The sequence below is a fragment of the Rhinolophus ferrumequinum genome, chromosome 14 (genome assembly GCF_004115265.2).
Source record: "Rhinolophus ferrumequinum isolate MPI-CBG mRhiFer1 chromosome 14, mRhiFer1_v1.p, whole genome shotgun sequence".
NCBI lineage: Eukaryota > Metazoa > Chordata > Mammalia > Chiroptera > Rhinolophidae > Rhinolophus > Rhinolophus ferrumequinum.
Window position 1 is genome coordinate 41,432,289 of NC_046297.1, and position 21,765 is coordinate 41,454,053.

Sequence of the window (21,765 nt, forward strand, 5' to 3'; positions counted from 1 at the left end):
CCGTGCTACAATCCATTTCACTCCATTTGAGAACATTTTCACATACACACATTCCCAAAATCCTGTACCCATTAGCGTTTGTTCCCCATTACCCTCTAATCCCCTCTCCAGGCATAGGCGACCAGTAATCTATTTTCTGTCTACATATTTGACTTTTCTGGACATTTCATGTAAAAATGGGGTGGTGGTTTGTGAGTGGCTTCTTTCACTTAGCACAGTATTTTCGATGTTCATCCATGGTTTAGCAGGTGCCAGTACTTCATTCATTTTTATGGCCAAATAATATTCCACTATATGGATATACCACATTTTGTTTATCCATTCAACTGAAGGACATTTGGGTTCTTTCCATGTTTGACTTAAGAATAATGCTGCTATGAACATTTGTGTGCAAGCTTTTTCATGGACATATGTTTTCATTTCTCTTGGATATATGACTAGGAATGGAATTGCTGGATAATTAAACTTTTTTCTAATGTGTAGACTTTTCTAATTACCAAGTAGTCTACCTGTGTCAATCACAGTTTCATCAGCAATATATAAGAACCTTTTCTTAATGGCAGATTCCTTAGATTAAATTATGATACTGATGACTAATTTGACACATTGCAACCTTTTATGCATTTCATTTAGAGCCAAGTATAGAATGTGTGAGGGTATTCAACTTATTTCTTGATAACTTTCTACTTGGATAGATTTGAATGTATTCTTTATATGAGTTGATGTCCCCCAAATTTGACATACAAAAAAAAAAAAAAACTTGAGAAATTCACAATTACAGACAATGGAAATGACTAATTTGTTAATAATGGAGGCATATTATATATAAATTTCTTGTTTTCATCTAAAACTTGTGTTGCCTCAACTTATTCATCAGTTTTCTTACTGACACAGAGCTAGATATGGAGGGATCCTAATAACTTATTGCTTTGTACTGCTGGAAATTTTGCACATCTCTCAGAAATCTTCATATATTTAACAATAAGCATGTAGTTTTGTATTGTTTTATCAAGAATGTTAATTGTATTAGCATTTTTTTCAAGGCAGCAGAGTAACTCCACATTAAAAACAATAAGAGCAAAACTAGAGTATATCATTTCTACATCATAAATTCACTGACTGTCTATTAATAATTTAAAGGCTAGAGCACAGTGTTCAACTCCCCAGCTTGATTTTTCACCTACCTCTATTTTTCCAGATCCAACAAAAAAATAGTATTGGTAAAAACAAAAGTAGACTTAATATCATATCGCTTACCTTTATGTCTGAGCTGTCTTAAATCCAGACAGCAGGACCTAAGCCTAGGGTTAAAACTTAGCCACAGGTATAGGGTTATTCTTTTCTACCTCTATGTATTCTTTTTTCTTTTCTGTGTTATATGGTTTTCCTAGAATTCATGGTTGCATTGCCTTTATCCAATTATTCAGAGAAATTTAATATTGAAATTTTGAGCCCTCTGAAATTATTATTACCCATTGGTCAGACTTTTATTATAGACTAATATTCTTCACGTGCAGAAAGAGGGAACTTGATTCTCTCTTTCAGAGGAAACACCAAGACCTTTTTTCTGAAACTCTACAGTAGCTCCTGTGCAGTTGATTCTCAGGGTGTGGAATACTGTGTATTTGTACATTCTCATTCAACACAGAAGTTGGGAGCCTTCTGAGTTCAGGTTCATTTAGCATCTTCCCTATCTTTTTCTCTTAAAAATAAAAGTGCAAAGAAAAGATCCCTATAATCAAAAAGTGCAAAGAAAAGAACCCTCATGACAAAATGTAGAAAGCTATTCTACAAGGTTACTATTGCTTTATTAACATTTTGGTCCAGAGGATCTCCATCGCCTTCTCTCATACTACAAATAGATGTTCTTTTCCCTCTTAGCTAAGTTAATTAATAAACATATTAACATATTAACATAATTTCATCATTAATTCAGCATTTAAAATTGATCATTATTCACATGGTATAATTGATTTTCTTTTTTTTTTTTTAAGATTTTTTTTTAATTGGGGGAAGGGGAACAGGACTTTATTGGGGAGCAGTGTGTACTTCCAGGACTTTTTTCCAAGTCAAGTTGTTGTCCTTTCAATCTTAGTTGTGGAGGGTGCCGTTCAGCTTCAAGTTGTTGTCCTTTCAGTCTTAGTTGTGGAGGGCGCAGCTCAACTTCAGGTCCAGTTGCCGTTGCTAGTTGCAGGGGGTGCAGCCCACCATCCCCTGTGGGAGTCGAACCGGCAACCTGGTGGTTGAGAGGACACGCTCCAACCAACTGAGCCATCCGGGAGCTCAGCAGCAGCTCAGCTCAAGGTGCCGTGTTCAATCTTAGTTGCAGGGGCCAGAGCCCACCATCCCTTGCGGGACTCGAGGAATTGAACTGGCAACCTTGTGGTTGAGAATCCCCTGGCCCATGTGGGAATCGAACCGGCCCATGTGGGAATCGAACCGGCAACATGGAGCTCTAACGGCCTAAGCCACCAGGCCAGCCCGATTTTCTTGTTTTTATATATTTGCTCAAGTAATAGAATTATCTCCCATAATAGGTCAACTACTTCTTAGAAATTATAGCTAAGTTATTGTCAGTAATTAAATTGAACATAATTGCAGTCATGCATTAATTCAAATATGATTGTACCTAATTATCTTCATGAAATGTTTGTATTTAAAAGCCACTAAAATTTTTTATATAATTTTAAAGGTTTTCTGGGGTCAAGAACATTTGAATTGTTTAGTTCTTCTACATGAATTACTCAATGGATACCTTAATGAGGAGGGAAATTTTGAAGTGCAAGTTTCTGAAGCAGTGCCACATATGCCATCTCCTGAGGAAAAGAATCAGATGTCCAAAAGTGAACAAAGTTCAGATGACCTACGGACAGGTCTATTTCAGTATATACGTGATGCTGGTAAGTAACTATAGCTTCAGTGTGTGTGTGTGTGTGTGTGTGTTTTAATTGCACATCCACTAAAGGATAACACAGTAAGATCACTTCAAAAGTGCATTAATATGTGCAGTACGAAAATACTATATTACCAGTCAGTATCTCTTCAGGGAAAATTCTTGATTTGTTCCTGTCTCAAACAGTATAAAAATGAACAAAGAGCTTCTTTATATTTTTTCTTTTATTTTCATCAATTTTTCTTGCTCTCATAAACCAGCATGTTTCCCTTCAAAAGCATACAATTAATTTTACTTCCATTTAACAGAACCTTTGAAAACGCCTGGTGTTTATGAAGTCTTGTTTTACAATGAAACCGAAGATAGCCCAGGGATGATGTTATGGAGATATCCAGAACCTCGAGTGCTCACCCTTGTACGGATAACTCCTGTGCCCTTTAACACCACCGAGGATCCAGATATTAGCACAGCAGACCTTGGTGATATGCTGCAGGTATGTAATGACTATTCATCTTAAAATAAAAGCATGGTGGGAAAGTGCTCTTGAGCTACTAGGAAAAATATTTTGAGCATGCCTATTTTTATCCCATCAGTTGAGTCTATTGATGAAGAGAAATATACATATAGATGTATTTACATACACAAACACACACAACATTTTAAAATAATATAATTTAGAATAATATAATTCAGATTCATGGTACATGGCAATTTGGATAGTTCTCAATTCTACTCTTTGTCCTGTTGTAGGCAGGTTACATGGTCACTAGATGTAATAAGACAAACAGGTGTCATTCAGTTCACCACACATTTTTTGTGTACCTACCATGTGCTCATAACTCTTAAGCATTTCTAGAACTGCTCCATGAAATAAAGTATGTCCACATGAAGCCAGAATGGATGGCTCAGTTTTCATTTTCCAGAGTTTAAAATGGTCTTGGGGCCTGAGGTAGGCTAATAGGAAAACCATCTAACTGGTGATCATATTCTGTATGACTTTGTGAAAGTTTTTTACTTGTCGGTTCTCTGAGTTTAACGTAAATGTCATTGTAGATATCACTCTGTTATCGTTCTACTTATTAATATTCTGTGAATCTGAATTTCTCCCAAAATTTGTTTTTCTCTTAGTCTTTCACCTATTACCAGATTATATACCATTCACTTAGAGCCTAGGGGTCGTTCCTGATTGCTCTTTCCCTGATTCTCTGCATCTGTTTCATCAACAAGTCCTATCAGTTCTACTTCCAAAATGTGTCCCTATTTCATCTATTTCTCTCTGTTTCTACTGGTGCAACCTGAGTCCTGTCTACCATCTTCTGTTCCTTACTACAGTAGCCTCTTAATTGGTCTCTATAATCCCATTCTTATCTTCCTGTAATGCATTTTCCAAACAACTAACGTGATCTTTTAAAAATGTAGATCAGGTCACATCATTCCCCTAATTTAAAACATTATGGTATCTTCCTCTGACACTTAGAACAAAATTCACATATCTTGCTATGACCTATAGAGCCTATGATCTGTGCCTTTCCTACCTCTCTGCCTTGATCTCATGCCAGTCTCCCCATTTCTCACTGTGCTCCAGCCACACCAGCCTCCTTTTTCTCCTTGAGCATACCACTTAAGAGACATTTCTCTTGTGTTCTTCCCATCTTTGTCAATCAGGTATACCATCTCAAATGTCATATCCTGGTTAGCTCACTACCACTACTTTATTCTGTGTTGCATTTTTTTAACTTTCTTTCTGGCTCTTATTGCTGTTCACAATTATCCTATGCATTTATTTATTTACTTGCTTATGGTCTTTCCATCTCTACTGTTAGAAAATAACCATATGATTTCACTCATGTGTGGGATATAAAATTGAAAGCAACAAATGAACAAGACAAACAAACAAAAACTCATAGACACAGACAACAGTATAGTGGTTACCAGAGGGAAAGGGGGGAGGGAGGAAGGTAGAAAAAGGTAAAGGGGGTCAAATATATGGTGACGGAATGAGATTTGACTTTGGCTGGTGAACACACAATATAATATAAAGAATTGTACACTTGAAACCTATATAATTTTACTAAACAGTGTCACCCGAATAAATTTAATTAAAAAAATAATTCTTATATGTCTTGATCACTGATCTCCAGCCTCTGGTACATAGAGATATTCACTCATTTTTTTTAATGACTGCTCTATACTTCACAAATCAGAGTAATAATATAAATCAGAGAGGTCTAAGGTACATATTAGCATAGGTATATTCTTATTGAATTGTTTTTTAAATTCTTGATTATAATATATTTAGTCAGATTTTCACCTTCTGAATTGATGACAATGATATGGGTCGTCATTTTGTCAAGTGAACCTAGAGTGTGCAGAACTGTCCAATTTGCCAAGATGTTGACAGTCTCTTCTTTCTTTTTTTTTCTTGTGGTGAGAACTTTTAAGATCTGCTTTCTTAGTAATTCTTTGATTTTTAAATCCTCAGATTTGTTTGTCATCCTATCAAGGTCATATTCATTATTATCTTACATATCAGTATTCTTGGATAATTTTTGCTAAATAAAACAGCAATATCTTTGAATCCATTAGACTTGCCTAAATACAGAACACTGGTATTTTCCATCAAAAAGAAAACACTCCTATATCAAAGTTTCAGCATCATGTAAAACTTTCTGATTTGGGGGGTTCAGATTTATAGATAAATGTTAATATATTTATTAACATAAATATGATAATGCTTAGTGGTTGTATTATGTCAGTTGTATTAAATAGGGTGTTTTATACTAAGATGTGGACAGAGTTGAAAGATAGGGATGCTGGCCTAAGTGGCAAGTCAAGGTGTCACCTGCTGTAAGCTGAAAAGGACAGCTTGATCCCAGTGCTGGGAAGGAACACCTAGAATCAGCCGCTAGGATGGAAGAACAGAGCAGGCCTGGCGGAAGGTTGCATTGCTGCTGAGTTCTCCGCCCAGTCCTTATATAGCAGGTCCTCAAATAATATTTCATTGTAATGTTGATGACATGCCGTAGGAATACAACTCTTGTTTATGTCAATTCCTAGGGTAAAGTTGGTTTCATTATACGTCATTGCACCATGGTTCCAAGAACCTATGGACCACGTTATGTGAGGATTTAATTTTGCCCTGAGTAGGAGCAGAGTTGCCCCAAGGATTGGGGTGAGCTTTATCTGTGGAAATAACTCTCTGGGTTGCAATCTTAGAACCATACAATTTAATTTCCTTGGAGCTTTGGCTAAAAACAGAAAACATGTTGCATGAATCACAGGTTTGATTCAGTATGATAGTTTTTCCCTGAGTACTTGCAGTACCAGACCCTGGGCTTCGTCCTGAGAATTCAGAGACAGTAAGGCAGTACTTACTCATAAGAAACTCTCTGTCTAGCAGAGAACTTTCTATGGTTGTTTGAATAGAAGAGTCTCCCTAATTTCAGCTTTCAAGGAGAACCTCTAATTGTCAGAATCATTTTCCTGCTATATGTGATTATCTCTAGGTCAGTACCAGAGGCGCACCTAAAATACTGAACCATCGATCCTGCATTGCAGAGGGCTTATGAAAAGAAGGTCCTTTATCATAATGCTGTAGTGCTGATAGCGGGGACATTAAAGTCTCAGCGGCTGACTCCTTTTCCCCTCCCCTTTTTGGTTTACTAGCTCAGTAACCTTAGTGATCTCCTTGAGCCTTAATTTCCTCAACAGAACTCTGGTGTTAATGTTATTTACCTTTCAGAGTTATCATGAGAATTAAATGAAATACTATAGTTAAAACAAATACATGCCTTACATATAGTGAGCTCCTAATAAGTGTTAATTTCCTTCCCTCCACACCTCCTTTAAAAGCAACTGCCAGGACCACCAAAAGAGCTTCCTAAATGGAATTCCAGCCTTCAGTCCATCTTCCTTCCAAACTGTCCGACTAATTTCTTAAAGGACAGGTGGATTGTATCACTTCCCTGAGACAAACCTTTAGTGATTCTATCAACCTGCAAGACTGACCTTGAGAGCCCTTCGTCACCTCCCACCCCCACCCAGCTTTGAGCTTCACTCCCTGATACGTCATCTGTGTTCTCCTTGAACTGGCCTATTCAGCATTCCCCAAACCAGCCTGTGACATCCCACTTCCATCCCACTCAGTCTTCATTTGAATCTCTCCTTTCTCTGAAATCCTATTCACACTTCCAGACAGCTCACATACCATCTATTTCACGAAGCCTTTCCTGGACACCAGCTCCAAACATGATACCACCTTCCTCTCAAGTTCTCTAGCACTCATGGCACCACTTTTATGCTATTTCTCACCTTATTCCTCACATTTTAACTATGTGTCCATATCTTTTTTTTGTATTTTTTAATTAAATTTATTGGGCTGACAATGGTTAGTAAAATTGCATAGTTTTCAAGTACACAGTTCTATAATACATTATCTATATATCATATTGTGTTCTCACCACCCAGAGTCAAAAGAGGTCAAATATATGGTGATGGAAGGAGAAATATGTGTCCATATCTTGTCTCCCTCCTAGATTGTAGGTTTCCCAAGGAAATGATCATATCTAATTTGTCATTATGTCCTTTGCAGTATCCACTGCAGTGGAGGTATTCAATAAACATATTGAATGGATGAATGGATGAATGTCATATTCCTATTTTGTATTATTCAAAATTATTACATAGTTTGTCATTATTTTATGGGCTCTTGAATGAGTTTTGGTTTTACAAACTGAATTATGTCAGGATGCATTGTATTATGCTTCAGTGGTATTATCTACCATAAACACACGGTCTAATGTCATTACATTACTCAGGCCCTTGGTGAGATCATTGAATGTTCTGCTCAGCCCACTGCCCCCTAGACAGAGGCTTAAATACAAAGATAAGGTAATTTCCTTGGTTGTAGTCCTAAAAACAGAAACAAGTTAGATGACTTTTTCTTTCAGGACCATTTATTTCATAAAAAAACTAACCTTATAGAGTTCACTTATACAGAACCCTCAAATTTGTCTCTTTATATACCTTTCTGTGATTCATAATGGGATTTATAAAGTCTCCCCAAATGACTTTATGGAATTTATTTGGAAAACATGTCTCTAATATTAAATCAAACTAACCACAAATTCTGAATAAAGACCCTAAAATTAATGTTCACAGAAAGCAAAAGGAGCTTATTTTGTGATCAGTTTATCATCTTGTCATGTTGAATTTTAAGTGTTAGTATATTTAGGATCTGTAAGGTAGAGTAATGCCATCAACCTAGAAGGAATGTTGTATGGTTTAAATGAGCTTAAAAGTAGGAAATCTCTGGTACTGTGTCTGGCACATACTAAGTTTCCCTCTTTCCTCATCCTATTGTGTACACTGCCTACTGAGGATTCATTTTGGAAGTACAGTGTTCCCAGATTGTAAAATGTTAATTCATCCTCTGTGGTAGAATTGGTAATGGATGTTTTTAATTCTCACACAGATCTGTCATTGTGCTTGTTCTTATTCTCTCAATATTGTATTATTCTTGTTTTCATATTTATTTTCATTTATGTGTTGCACTACATTTTTAGATATCTTCATTTGGTATGTGACAATAGGCCAAACTAAATATCATCTTTCCACCAAGGATCCTAAGAGCATAAAGCTTGAGCATTACAATTCAATACAAATACTAAATGGATTGGGGTCACTAAAGCAATTTAAACACATGGGAAGCAAAGTCTCAGAAGTAAAGGGCAGGATGAGTTTGGCATTGATAACATGCTTTATGGGTTAAAAAGAAAGATACAAGAGCTAAAGTCAGGAATTTCTCTAATGCAAGAAATATCTAGGATGTACATAAGATTCCTGGTGTTAAAGTCAGAGAAAAAAAGAAAGAAAATGTTTAGGTAGTGTAGGAAAAAATTAACACAGGTCACAAAACTTTATATTAGTTAAATTAAATAAACACTTAGATTCAAATCTATACCTTTAGAAAATGTGAATATAAATTGATAAATGAGATAAACATATCTGTTATTTTCTATTTCTACTCCATAACACTTCTCATCAACAAATAATTATGGAATGTCTTTTCAATATCAACATAGGGTACAACAATGTATAAACAATGAGGATATGAAGAGAAAAAAGATCTGTCACTACTCTTATAAGGTTTATAATATAATTGAAAAGAGAGGGCATAATTGCATTGTAAACTCATAAGATAAAATATCTGAATATATATTAAGATAAACCCATACATTTATATAGAAGGAATCTGGGGAATTTGTAATTTGGGGAATTCTGACATCTGAAAAATAAATTGAATTAATTGGGAAAAGAAAATAAATTTATTATTAAAACTGTGATTTCATAGCACTTTCTCAGTTAAAAAGGCATTTTTAAGTTTCAGAATTTGGTGCATAATTCTTTGTGAAAAAAACATGACTGGAGTCCTTAAAAGATATCTTCACAAGAATAACAGGAAGAAAAAGACAAAAATCAAGCTGTGTCATTTGTTTATTTCTGGTGGAGAAGGAGAACAGTAAGCCAAAGAAATCAATGCACTTGTGCCCAATTCACTTTTGTTTATCCAGTTCAAAAGTTAGGGAAATTAATTTTTAAATTACACTAATATGATTACAGAAATCAAAGTGAAACCACATTGGAGGAATAATGAATAAAAAATTGCATACTTGGAAACCAAGGAAAATCTAAATGGTTGAGATCTGTTTTTTGTTTTTTTCCGAATGTGTTATGATCATCCCTGTGTTTTACACCCAGAGCTGTGCTAGGTACTTTGCATACATAACCTCATTAAATATTATTTTATTCTGTGAGTTGAGCATTATCTCCATTTTATAAGTGGGGAAACTAAGGCCAACAGAAATTTACTGGTCTTGAATCATAAAGCTAAAAGTAGGGAAGCCAGACTTTCATCCCTGGTCTTCCCCACTTCTAAACCTATACTCTTTATCCTATTTGTAAAACATTGGGATAATAATATTGTAGATGATACATTAGGGTGATAGTGAGCTACTTTGTTGAGAAACATGGAAAGAAGGAAAATAAAATGATCCTTTTACTTCAAACTGTTAAATCATGAAATAATGAATCAGACCAAAGATATAGAAAATAACCTTAAATAAATAAAAGGAATCCTAGACACACAAGATGGTTTGGGTATTAAGATATCTACAGAAAGAATGTTTCCTTCAGGAAGAGAGTTAGTCATTTCACTCAGCCATTTCTCTCTAGCTCTAGAAACCCAGAAGGGTTACAGAAGCATTTGTTGGCAGAAGCCCTCCTCGCAGCATCCAAAGAAATGGTACCCAAGTGTCTGGTTCACCTGGTAGCTAAATCCCCTTTATGAAGATGAATGTAGTTGCTGTCAAATCTCTGTCCAACATTCAAATCATCTAACCATCCATATAACCTTTTAATAGTTTGGTTCCCAATGCAGTCTGTCTCTGTAGAGAGTATCATACACTGCTCAGGCTGCATCCGTATCCAGGCTCCTTGGTAATTATACATCTCAAAGTAAATTAATAACTTGGCATCTGGTTTATGTATCAGTCTCCAGTGAGCTTGGTTGCGTGACTCAGCATTCCTAAGTCCAGTCAGTGCTAGGACACCCTGGACATTTTCTGAGGCTGCGAGACCAATGGCCAGATCTTGACTCACACTGAATCCATCATGCTAAGCACCCTCTTGCGACTACCTGCCTTCCCAGCATGCTGGCCTTTCCCAGTGACATCTCTACTGTGCAGTGCGTCACAATTTTTCCAAACAAAATTCATTCTCACTTCCTTAAAGAGTTGTGAGGTGTAGAGAGAACGTATGTAAAGCGCCTGGCATAGTGACTTACATACAAGTAGTTGAAAGCTCCGTAAATTATTATTGTGACACTCAGTAAGTGGTAGCTGCTGTCACTATTATCATCATTGTTGTCATCCTGTCAATTGATCCAAGAACCTGTAACCTACTGTGTTAGGCCAAGGAAGCCCTATTTTCTGAGAAAGACGTTTTTTGTGTGTTGCCAGTCTGTTAATGTCATAGTAATTGTTAAGAATGCTGACTCTGCATATGATTAATGGAATGCTTTCACTAACAGTGGCTACCGTAAGAGACACCACCTTTCCAACAGCTACATGGTCAGTGGCCTCTGAGGTAGTGTGTCAGCTACAGCCCTCTAGGTTGCAAGTAGCAGAAACCCCACTAAAGCTGAAGCTGGCTTAGCCAAACGTAGAGGGATCTAGTATCAAGATACAGTGGGAAGTTCTAGACACCAAGGGCAGCTGGGCCTCTAGAAGCAAGGGGCCAGGAATGGAAGTTAGGAACCCAGGAGAGTATTTCCTGTCACTTTTCTCTGCGTCTTTCCCCACATTTGCTTATTTCTTCCTTTGTAACAGGCTAGCTTTCCCTCCTATGCTTCCTTCTCAGGCTACCCCACACCTCCCAGAGCTTCCAGAGTCACATTTACAAGCCCAACCTCCCGTCCAGTTCCACATTCTTGGTTGAACTAGTTTGGTATCAGGTGCTCTTGGCCCATTCAACTATGGCCGTGGAGTGGAGTCACTCACCAACGTGGCTGTGCATTAGGGCTCATTGTGGGCTCTGCAGACACCACCAGTGGGCTCCACTCTATCCTCTTGCTTACTGCTCTGGTTTTTCACCCTGGCTAGCTTTGCCAAACTCGTGGGCAGTACTGGCCTCACACTCAGCCGTTTCTTTCTAGTCTGACTGACAATGAAGGTCTGCACAGTGTATTCTGCTCTTCCAAGAGGGAAGTCTTTTATATGCGGTCTGTGGTTTGAGGAAGAATTGCCGCTAGCAGAAGGTCTCTAGAAAGACTGCCTCACTAAAAAAAATTGACTCATTTTTGCTACGCTTTTTCCAGCTTTTCCTTTTGCAAATATCTGGCAGAGCTGTGTCTCTCTGCACATCAAAGGCTGTCTGCATCTGGAGGAAAGCCTCACATCACTTTTTACATCTTATTGTCCTCCCCTTCCTTGCATCCTCCCAAAATACAGATTAGGCAAGCTTCTCTGTCCTGCTGACCCATAGGAGATATTTTCTTGTCCCCAAGATGCTTAAAACCAATAGTGTTTTTTTTTTTTTCTTTTGGTCAGTGCTTCCTTTTTAATCCAATGACAATGTAGCACATTAGCAACTTCAGAGATTCTACAAATACTTCCCAATTCTAATTATGTATAAGAGCTTTACATAGAAAATAATTTCTATTTTTGAATTCGAATTTACAATGTGTGATGCTTAATGTCTGTAGCTTAGTGGTGATTTAATTGTGTTTAGTTTTCTGATAACATTTTATCTTACATACTTATCCACAGACTGAACTAAAGCTTCATTAAACCTTATAGTTTTGTGGATTTCACTGTATTTCATAATTACAAGGAAAAATGTTCCGAGTCAGACAGTAATACTTGATATTACCCAATAAATTAAAAACTAGACTTTTGCTGCTTTAAACTTGACTTTACAAGCTTCCTGTAATTCTAAAGCACATGGACCTGATAGGCAAATGTTGCAATATTAGCACTACAGAAACAGAATTCTTCTGAGAGTTACTTGCAATCTAATATGATTTGCCTCTTCCATACATAACTTGGGTGTTTCTTTTCAGCTGTGTTGGGCGGTTCACTTATAGCTGCACATATGTTTGCAGAATCCTGAGCCTTTTTATTTTATAAGCACCTCTTGCCCACTGGCAGCTGTATTAATGTGTCTTAGATGGCTTTGCTCCTATCCATCATCTTTAGGAGTGGTGCTCAAAGCCAGATATGAGATTCATTCTTGTTGAAATGCAGAAAAGAAAAAGAAGCCTTAGGGGCTTTGAGGAAGTAAGAGGCAGAGCCAGACTCTTAGGAAACAGCAGAAAGGAAGCAGTTCTACGCATCCAGTGGACACAATAATAAATGGTTTTGAATGATGGGTAACAGTGCTGGATCGACTACTAAGTGTTTTGCGTCCAGAAGTCGTTGCTTCCTTTTTTGGCTAGTGAGGGGGAAACTAAAATAGTGTATTCCCTGAATACACTTTTAATCATTCTGTCTTCATAGTGTTGTAAAAGTATGGAAAAGGATCTAGGAATATATTAAAAAGAGTTCCACCTGAGAATTTTGAGAATAACTCAATAAATACAGATAAGAGAACATGGGATAGGACCATGAGAGATACAGAGGAGTATAGGGCTCTAGTTCTGTTTTCAAGGCACCTCTAGTCTTTTAGGATGGATAACGAGAACACAAAATAAGGCAATACAACCTGTGAAGTACCTTTTTAAACAAGAGTTTCTATCGGGCTGGAAATATCAGGAAAAGGCTTCATGGATGAGATGGCAACTGAGAGGATCTTTGAAGGCTGATGAGGATTTCAGCAGATAAAATGAAATAACCAGTATGAGGCAAAACTTCAGAATTGAGTAGGAGACTGAAGTTTAATCTGGGAGGTGGCAGATAATCTGGCTTGACTAGCACAGGTTATCAAGTAAGTGATAAGTGGAAGAGTGGTAACCTAGAGACATGATTTTTTAAGTGTCCATTTCATTGTGGAAAAGAAGAAAGCAAGAAATTTATGGAGCGCCTGGCATGTATCAGGCACCAAATTTGTCTTTTTATATATCATGTCTTTTCTATCCTAACTATACCCCTGTATAGTAGGTGCGATTATCTCCACGTTAGTGCTAAGGTAACTCAGGTTCTGAGAAGTTATAAAATTGTCCCAAGATCGCAAAGCAAGTAAGGAGGTAAAAGGAGGACTCAAATCTAGGTTTATATGAATCCATAATATTTTCTTGTGTGTTGTGCTACCTTAACTGCTTTTAGAGAATTGAGTTTGTTATTTCAGTTGATAAGCACTTGGAGAACCATTGGCAGTCCAGGACTTCAGGTAAATTAATCTAGTACTCTGGTGGAATGTACAGTGGAGTAAGAAGAAGCCAAAAATGAGGAGGCCTGTTGGGCTGTTAGGGGGTCTCAGTGAGAAGATGACAAAGGCTGTAAGCTGGGGGTGGGGTGGTAGTGGGTATGGAGGAAAAGCAATGAATGTAGGAGACATTGTAGAGAAAGAATCTATGCTCTTGGTAACTAATATGGTAATTTAATGAGAGGGAGATAAGAGAAGTGCTAGATGACCGCTATGTTGAAACCCAGTGGGAAATACAAGACTCATCACATCACTTTGGAAATAAAGAGGAGCTCCGCTTACGCCGCCGTGCCCGCCCACGTGCAGACTGGATCCACTTCTGAAATCAGCTCTGTAGAGGTGAGTATTGTTCTCCCGTTATTGCAGATAAGAAAGCTAAGGATCTGCAGGGTTAAATGAGTTGCCATGGGCCTCTTCTCCTTGAAAAGTACATGACCACACACAAGATTTAACATACAACAGGGGTGTCCAAACTGCAGCCCGTGGGCCAACTGCGGCCCGCAATCCATTTTTTATTGGCCCGCAGCAAATTCCAAAAATATATTTCGTTTACTTAAATAAATCAGGTGAGGCAATACGTACTTCACCTCGAGTGAATGGCCTGGCTGTTTGTGTATTTTACTGCATGTGGCCCTTGGTGAAAAATGTTGAAAAAAGTTTGTACACCCCTGACATACAATTTCAAGAAGTTTATAGTTTCCTGTAAACTATGTGTGAATATTCGATGAAGAATCGCAACAATACAAGAAGCACTGTAGGAGCTTCTGAGCCGTGTGAATTAGGATTAGGTTCAGATATGAGAGACAGAAAACACAAAATCACAGAAGCCTGAACAAAACAGAAGTTTCTCGTCCTGTCACATGAGGACAGTCTGAAAGTAGAAGGTGTAGGACTGTAGGAATCTCTGCAGTCATGAGGGCCCTGGCACCTTCTTGCTTCCTGCTGCTCTGCTTCCCCAGCACTAGCTCTTCCTCCAGGACTGTACAAGCTTCAGGCATCTTGTCCTCATTCCAGCCACAGAAAGAGGAAGAGACCAAAAAAGAGTACACCTCATACCTTTAAGGATATTTCTTGGAACCCACACCCTGCACTCTGTGCTGTCAACATCCCAGAGTCCAGAATTGTGTCACATGGCCACTCCTAGTTAAAGGGGAAGTTGGGACTCATTTGCTGAGGGAGAAGGGAGGGAGAGCAATTGGGAGACGACTAGCAGTGCCTGCTGACGTCACAGCTGTGACTCCTGAGGATCTGTCCACCGTCTCCTGTGCTCATCAGCACGCTGGCTGCCTCTGCTTCTTGCCTCCTTGTGAAATTGATCGTTCAGCCTGTGATGCAGTAAGAAAACTGGTTTGCTAGTTCAATGGTCAGCGTTCTGCTGAAGCAGAACTTTTGGCAAAAACTTAAAAAGCAACTGAGACTTCTGAAATATAGGTAGGTAGGTAGGTAGGTAGACAGATAGACAGATAGACAGAAAGAAAAAAAGAAATGCTAACATTTCTTCCCCTTCCAAAAAATAAGGGGAGGTGGGGAAATCTGTCAGTCAGACGTGCTTTTAAAGTAAATGGAAAACATTTGTGAACTGGAAAAATCCCCAAGTCATATTTGTCCTGTCACTTTATTTGGTTGTAGAAATTTTATTAGCCTATTTATCTTTTCCAATTAAATACTCTTGCATTAAAAGGGGTGAGAAGCATTTCTTTCTGGAACTATGCTTAGCAATCAGTGTGCTTGATGTTTACTGCTCAGTATTAAAAATGTTCAGGGTGTAAAACAAAGGCAGGATAGTAAATATGAACTAATGGTCTATGATCATCTTTTTATGAATTATTCTCCCTCAAATAGAAAAGATATTCTCCCTATGAATAGAAGTAATTTTTCCCTATGAGAGTCACAGTAAAAACCATTGTTCATAAAGTATAAATTATTTCTTAAAAGCTACATTGTTGAAGAGAAAAACAAACAGAAGGAGAAGTGAAGTACGGAGAGATAATATAGCCCAGTTGTTAAGAGCACAGATTCTGGAACTAGTCTCGGTCCAGATCCAAGAGCTGCTGGGTGACCTCAGAAAAGATACTTAGTTTCTCTGTACTTTGGCTTCCTCATCTGTAAATGAGACGTAATAGTAGTTATATTTCTTTGAGTGGTTGGGCACAATAAATGATTGCTAGATGTCAAAGGACACTTAGAACAGTGTCTAGCACATAGTTAGTGCTTTTTAAATGTTAGTAATCATTACTGTCCTCTAAAAGCTTACCATCTCCAGGTGCCAATTTGCCTCTTTTTCTGTCCAAGATTTTGAATGTTGGAGAAAAACTGGGTTTTGATGACAAACTTCAAATTCTTTATCCTTTTATCTATCTTTTTCATAAAAGCATTGGTCTGAAAAATCCATTTGTGTCATGTATTTTTAAGCATGCATGACTTCCTTTTTTTAATTCAACTCCTAGTTAGAAAAAAAATCAAACTTGAGAACCTTACAGGTTTTGTAGCAGCATCTTCAAATGCTACATCAAAATCAAAGTTAAGAATCTTGGTTCTCTCATGCTATTAACATTTTTTTAGCAGATTTATTGGCATTCAATTCATATACCATATAGTTTACCCATTTATGGGGTACAATTTAATGGTTCTTCATATATTCATAGAGTTGTGCAATCATCACCATTAATTTCAGAACATTTTTATCATCTCAAAAAAGCAATCTAGTATGTTTTAGCTGTCACCCTCATCCCCCAGCCCTAAGCAACCACAGATTTATTTTCTGTTTCTATATATTTACCTATTCTGGACATTTCATATAAATGGAATCACATAATTTGTGGTCTTCTGTGACTGGCTTCTATCATTTAGCATACTGTTTTCATAGTTCACCCTTGTTATATCATAGATTAGTATTTCATTCCTTTGCGTTGCCAAATAATATTCCGTTGTATGGCTATACCACATTTTACTTACCAATCTTCAGTTGGTGGAAGTTTGGGTGATAGCACTTTTTTAATCCTTACCACTTTCTGTCCTACACACTTGACGGGAAGGACCAAAAGGTGATGATGATGATTAATAACTACGAGGTATTCTTACAAGCATTATCTCAAGGAACTTACAATCTAAGCTTCATGAAACAAATACACTGGCAGCTATCAGCCAGTATTATACAGTAAGTGTTAATGGAAGTGCAGAGAAGGAAGTTAATATAGTAGGAGATGAACTTAAAAAGTAGACTCCACGGCGGATAGTAGAGGATTTTAAATGCTATGCTGAGATATTTGGGCTTTATTTCATAAGCACTTTATCTGTGAAGAGAGCCATTAAGGTTATCAAGCTGAGCAACAACCAAAGCTGTCTGCAGAGGGAAGGGTGAATTAGAGGTTACTATAGGTTGGCTGCCCGGAGACCTATTCAGGGTAAAGTACTCAGCAATAGGGAGAATGACTGTAGGAGTGGGAAGGAGGAAATGAATGTAAGAGAGAGACATCTGGAGGTAGAATAAACAAATTCCAGTGCCTAGATGTGGACGACGATAAGAGGGGGAAATTAAATGACTCTGTGGTTCTAGTCTAGGTAACTGAATGGGTAGAACACCATTAATGGGGACTGGAAGCGTCAGAGAAAAAATGGTGTAGTCAGGATCGTGGAAGAAATACTAAGTTCTGCATTGAACACTTAACAATTTAAGCGTTTACAGGACTAATCATGATGAAATGCCTACCACAAGTTTGGAAATGTAGGCTAGCAATTCAGAAAAAGGTCAAAGTTATTTAAGAAATGGTTCTGGGGAGTCATCCTCAGAGCAGTAAAAATTAAGCCATATAAATAAAATGAGAGAAGTCACACTCGGAGAGAATGAAGTGTTCAAAGGTAAGAGAACTGAGAAAAGAACCGTGAGAAATCTCACTTTGTCTAGTTAATAAATAAGAGATTAGGAACTATGGTGGGTCTAATAGTTTCCCCAAAACATTCATTTCCACCCAGAACCTCAGAATGTGACTTTATTTGGAAACAAGCTCTTTGCAGCTATAATTGGTTGCAGTGAGGTCATGCTAGATTAGGGTGGGCTATCACCCAATGACTGGTATTCTTAGAAGGGTGAAATTTGGACAAGAGACAAAGACGCACAGGGAAAGGGCCATGTGAAGCAGAGGCAGATATTGAAATGATAGAGCCACACACCAAGGGCACCAAGGATTTCCAGGAGCAACCAGAGCTGCAACAGGCAAGGAAGGATTCTTCCCTGGAGCCTTCATGGAACACGGCCCTGCTGACACCTTGATTTTGTACTTCTAGTCTCCAGAACTGTGAGAGAATACATTTCTGTTGTTTTTAGCCACCAAATTCGTGGTAATTCGGTAGAAGCCCTGGCAAACTAATACAGACATTAACAAAGGAGTGGTCAGTCTTAGGAGACTACAGTGTCAGCAAGCCCAGGCACAGGAAAAATGTGAGGAAGCTCGGGGATCTCAGCAGTATGGTGGCTGCACACAGACAGAGTACACTGTGGACTGGGAAAGGAAAGCTGTGAATTTGACAAGTCACTGTTGACTTGTTGGACAAAAGTTCTAGTCACCAGGACACCATGGCAGAGCCATTCCCCTGCGAGAGCCCACCCCTTTGGAGTCTGTGCTGAGATCATGTTGGGCTTCATTATTTTACGTCCTCACTACATTGTACATTCCATGAGAATAGGGGCCCTGTCCATTATTCATCAATGTTTCCCTGTCATCTGGAGACTGGAACACAGTAGTTGCTCAGTAAGTATTTGTGAAAGGAATTGAAGGATGGAGAGAAGAAGTTAAGAATTAGAAGTTATGAATTTAGTTTACAGTTGATTCTTTGGAAGAAGTTATTGGATGGAGAGCCTATAAGCAGACAGTTGAGTGATAAGATTTATTCCATAGAGATAGAAGAAATCAGAGGCAAGATGTCAGTTAAAAAGAAAGTCATGAGATGGCAATGACCAGGCCTACATGAAGGTTTGTTCTATGTCCTTATGCTGTTGCATACTAGCCGACAAGCTTTCATAAATGGTAGCAGGCCAAAGACAAAAAAACAAACTTGGAAAGAGACTGTAAAGTTTCGGGATTGGAAGAGGTAGTTTTTTGTTTTGTTTTTTGTTTCTTGCTGTCATTTATTGTTTTCTTACTTAGTGCCAAGCACTGTGCTAAGAACATTACATATGATTATCTCAATAATCATTACATGATTATCACAACACCACAAAAGCTATTATTCACGTTTTACAAATGAGGAAACTAAGACTCAGAGAGATTAAATAACTGTCCCAAGGGCATACCACTACTAAATTTCATAGACAGGATTCTTTCTCAGGCATGCTGATTCCAGGAATTCTTAACCACATTCTCTGCATTCCTAACTATAGGGATGGATATTTACTCAGAGACTGATGAAAAAAATCGGTGTGATATTGAGGTACTTTTGAGGTCACTGGGGACATCCTATTGAAGATGTTCCTCATGAAACATACTTTCACATGTAATCAGCGTTCTCAAATTTTGCCTCACCAGAGGTACGGTCCAAAGCAGCAGCCTCCTCCAAGCATAAACTGTTTTTGAAATCACATCTTGTTTTCCATCCAAATTCTATATTCTACTTTGTAATGCATTTTTATTAGTTTTGCTATTATAAAACAGACTTTTATCTATCGCATTACCTATACTATTAATTAATGGGAGAGATCCTCTTGCATTTCATAAACCAAAGCATGTGTCAGTTTTCTCTGTCTTAGTGTCACAATGGTTTGAAAGCCTAGACTTACATATATAAGTAACTGCAGATGGCAACCACTTTTTTTTTCCCTGCTTTATCAGCCACATACTGGTGAATCCCTGAGCAGAGATGCACAGAATGTTGCCAAAACATCTAAATAATCGGTTCGTTTTAGGCTCCTATTAGAAGGAATTTTGATAAGTGTGTTTTCTTGTTAATGGTTCTCTTGTATGTTGCACAGGAATGGGAGTTTATCCAATGTTCAGTATAGAAGACAGTCTCTTTTAAGAATCTCAAGAAAATAATATCCATCAAAGGGCATTTTCAGTGAAGAGAGATGACTGATGTGGTTGTTCTTTACTTTTGTTAGTCTCGCTCTGTGTAAGCTAAACCAAGGTTCTCAAAGGACTCGTTTTCACCACAACCAGCTTTCTTAACACAGCATTCAAACTTCATTTTACTGCAGTGATCTTGAAATATGTGTAAAGTGCATTCACAGTTTTCTCTTACGTTTGTTGATTGAAAAATGTTTAGCTTTAGAAAAATATTTGCTATATAAGCCAACTTGGAAACATTCTCAAAAAATAATGATTTCTTATCCATGTTTTTACCCTTTATCATGACATCTTTTTTTTTTTGACATTCAGTATTATTTTATATTAGTTTCAGGTGTATAGCACAAGCGTTAGGCATTTATATAATTTAAGAAGTTATCCACCCAATAAATCTAGTACCCATCTGACACCATACATAGTTTTTACAATATTACTGACTATATTCCCCATACTGTTTCACATCCTTGTGACTATTTTGGGACTTCCTAATGCCTTATGCCATCTTTTTTTTTTTAATGAGGAAAAGTCAATTCCAAACAATTTCCAATATCTTTTTCTCTTTAGCTAAATAATAGTACATCTGTGTAAAATAGTAAGCTTTTAAAGTTGCTCCCTATTTCATTAAAAATTTATCTGAAAAGAATGAATACTCTAATTACTAATTTTTTTTATCTTTTTAATGCATTCTATTGGACACATTTAGAAAATTCAGAGCCTGATTTTAATATAAGGTAGTCTCAGTGATTGTTGTAGTGTATTTTAGTATATTCAAAATAATTTCTAAAAAATGGTCTTGAAGACTCAGTCACATTTCCCACATTTATCCCATTGCAGATTTGGCTCCACCTAAACATAAAACCCTACACTTTTTCCCAAGCAATATCTTGATCTCTTTAAAATGTATAAACTCTGTCAAAAATCTTCACTAGTTATTTTAACATGAAGTATGAAATAGACCTTTATATTTTATAACTGGAAGTTTGTACCTTTCTACCCCCTTCACCCATTTTGCCCACCCCACCCCCACCCCCCAGCAACCACCAATCTGATCTCTGTACCTATGAACTGGAGTTTTGTTTTGTTTTTTTAGGTTCTACATATAAATGAGATCAAAGGGTATTTGTTTTTCTCTGTCTGACCTATTTCACTTAGCATAATGTTCTCTGGGTCCATCCATGGTGTCACAAAAGTCAAAATTTTACAGTTGTTTATGGCTGAATAAACATTCCACTTTGTGTGTGTGTGTGTGTGTGTGTGTGTGTGTGTCTGTATCACATTTTCTTTATCCATTCATTTGTCAATAGATACTTAGGTTCTTTTCATATCTTGGCTACTGTAAATAATGCTGCAGTGAACATGGGGGTGCATATATCTTTTCAAGTTTGTGTTTTCATTTCCTTCAGATAAATGCCTAGTACTGGAATTGCTAGATCACATGGTAGTTCTATTTTTACTATTTTGAGGAACCTCCAAATTGTTTTCCATGGTGGCTGCACCAATTTACATTCCCACCAACAGGGCACAAGAGTTCCCTTTTCTCCACATCCTCGTCAACATATGTTATTTCTTGTCTTTTGCATACTAGCCATTCTAACAGGTATGAGGTGATATAAAATGATTCGTAAACTAATTTTGAAGGATTTTCAAGCAAATTTTTTAAATTTGCTTGATTGATACGCTTATTATATTGTTTCCTAGTATTTGATCAATTTCAGTTGGCCGGAAATAATTGTGATGATTCTCCTTGAAAAAAATCTGTTTCTGTCCTGAAAATTTTCAAATATATCGAAGTAGAGAGACTAGTATAATAAACTATATGTGTTTCTTACACATCTTTAGTAATTATCAGTATCCTGTTGTCCTTGTTACATCTACCCCTCTCACCACTTTTTG

General features: G+C 37.4%; 1 protein-coding gene across 7 annotated transcripts in view; it reads left to right on the top strand.

Annotated features, from left to right (window-relative positions):
- The window catches only part of VPS13B (vacuolar protein sorting 13 homolog B), a 719,992-nt gene that overhangs the window by 580,069 nt on the left and 118,158 nt on the right, over positions 1-21,765 (top strand). For all 7 annotated transcript variants that reach the window (XM_033126656.1, XM_033126657.1, XM_033126651.1 and 4 more), the window contains exons 38-39: positions 2,693-2,900; positions 3,202-3,386. In XM_033126656.1, the coding sequence (XP_032982547.1) occupies positions 2,693-2,900; positions 3,202-3,386 (393 nt within the window). The remainder of the gene's footprint in view (positions 1-2,692; positions 2,901-3,201; positions 3,387-21,765) is intronic.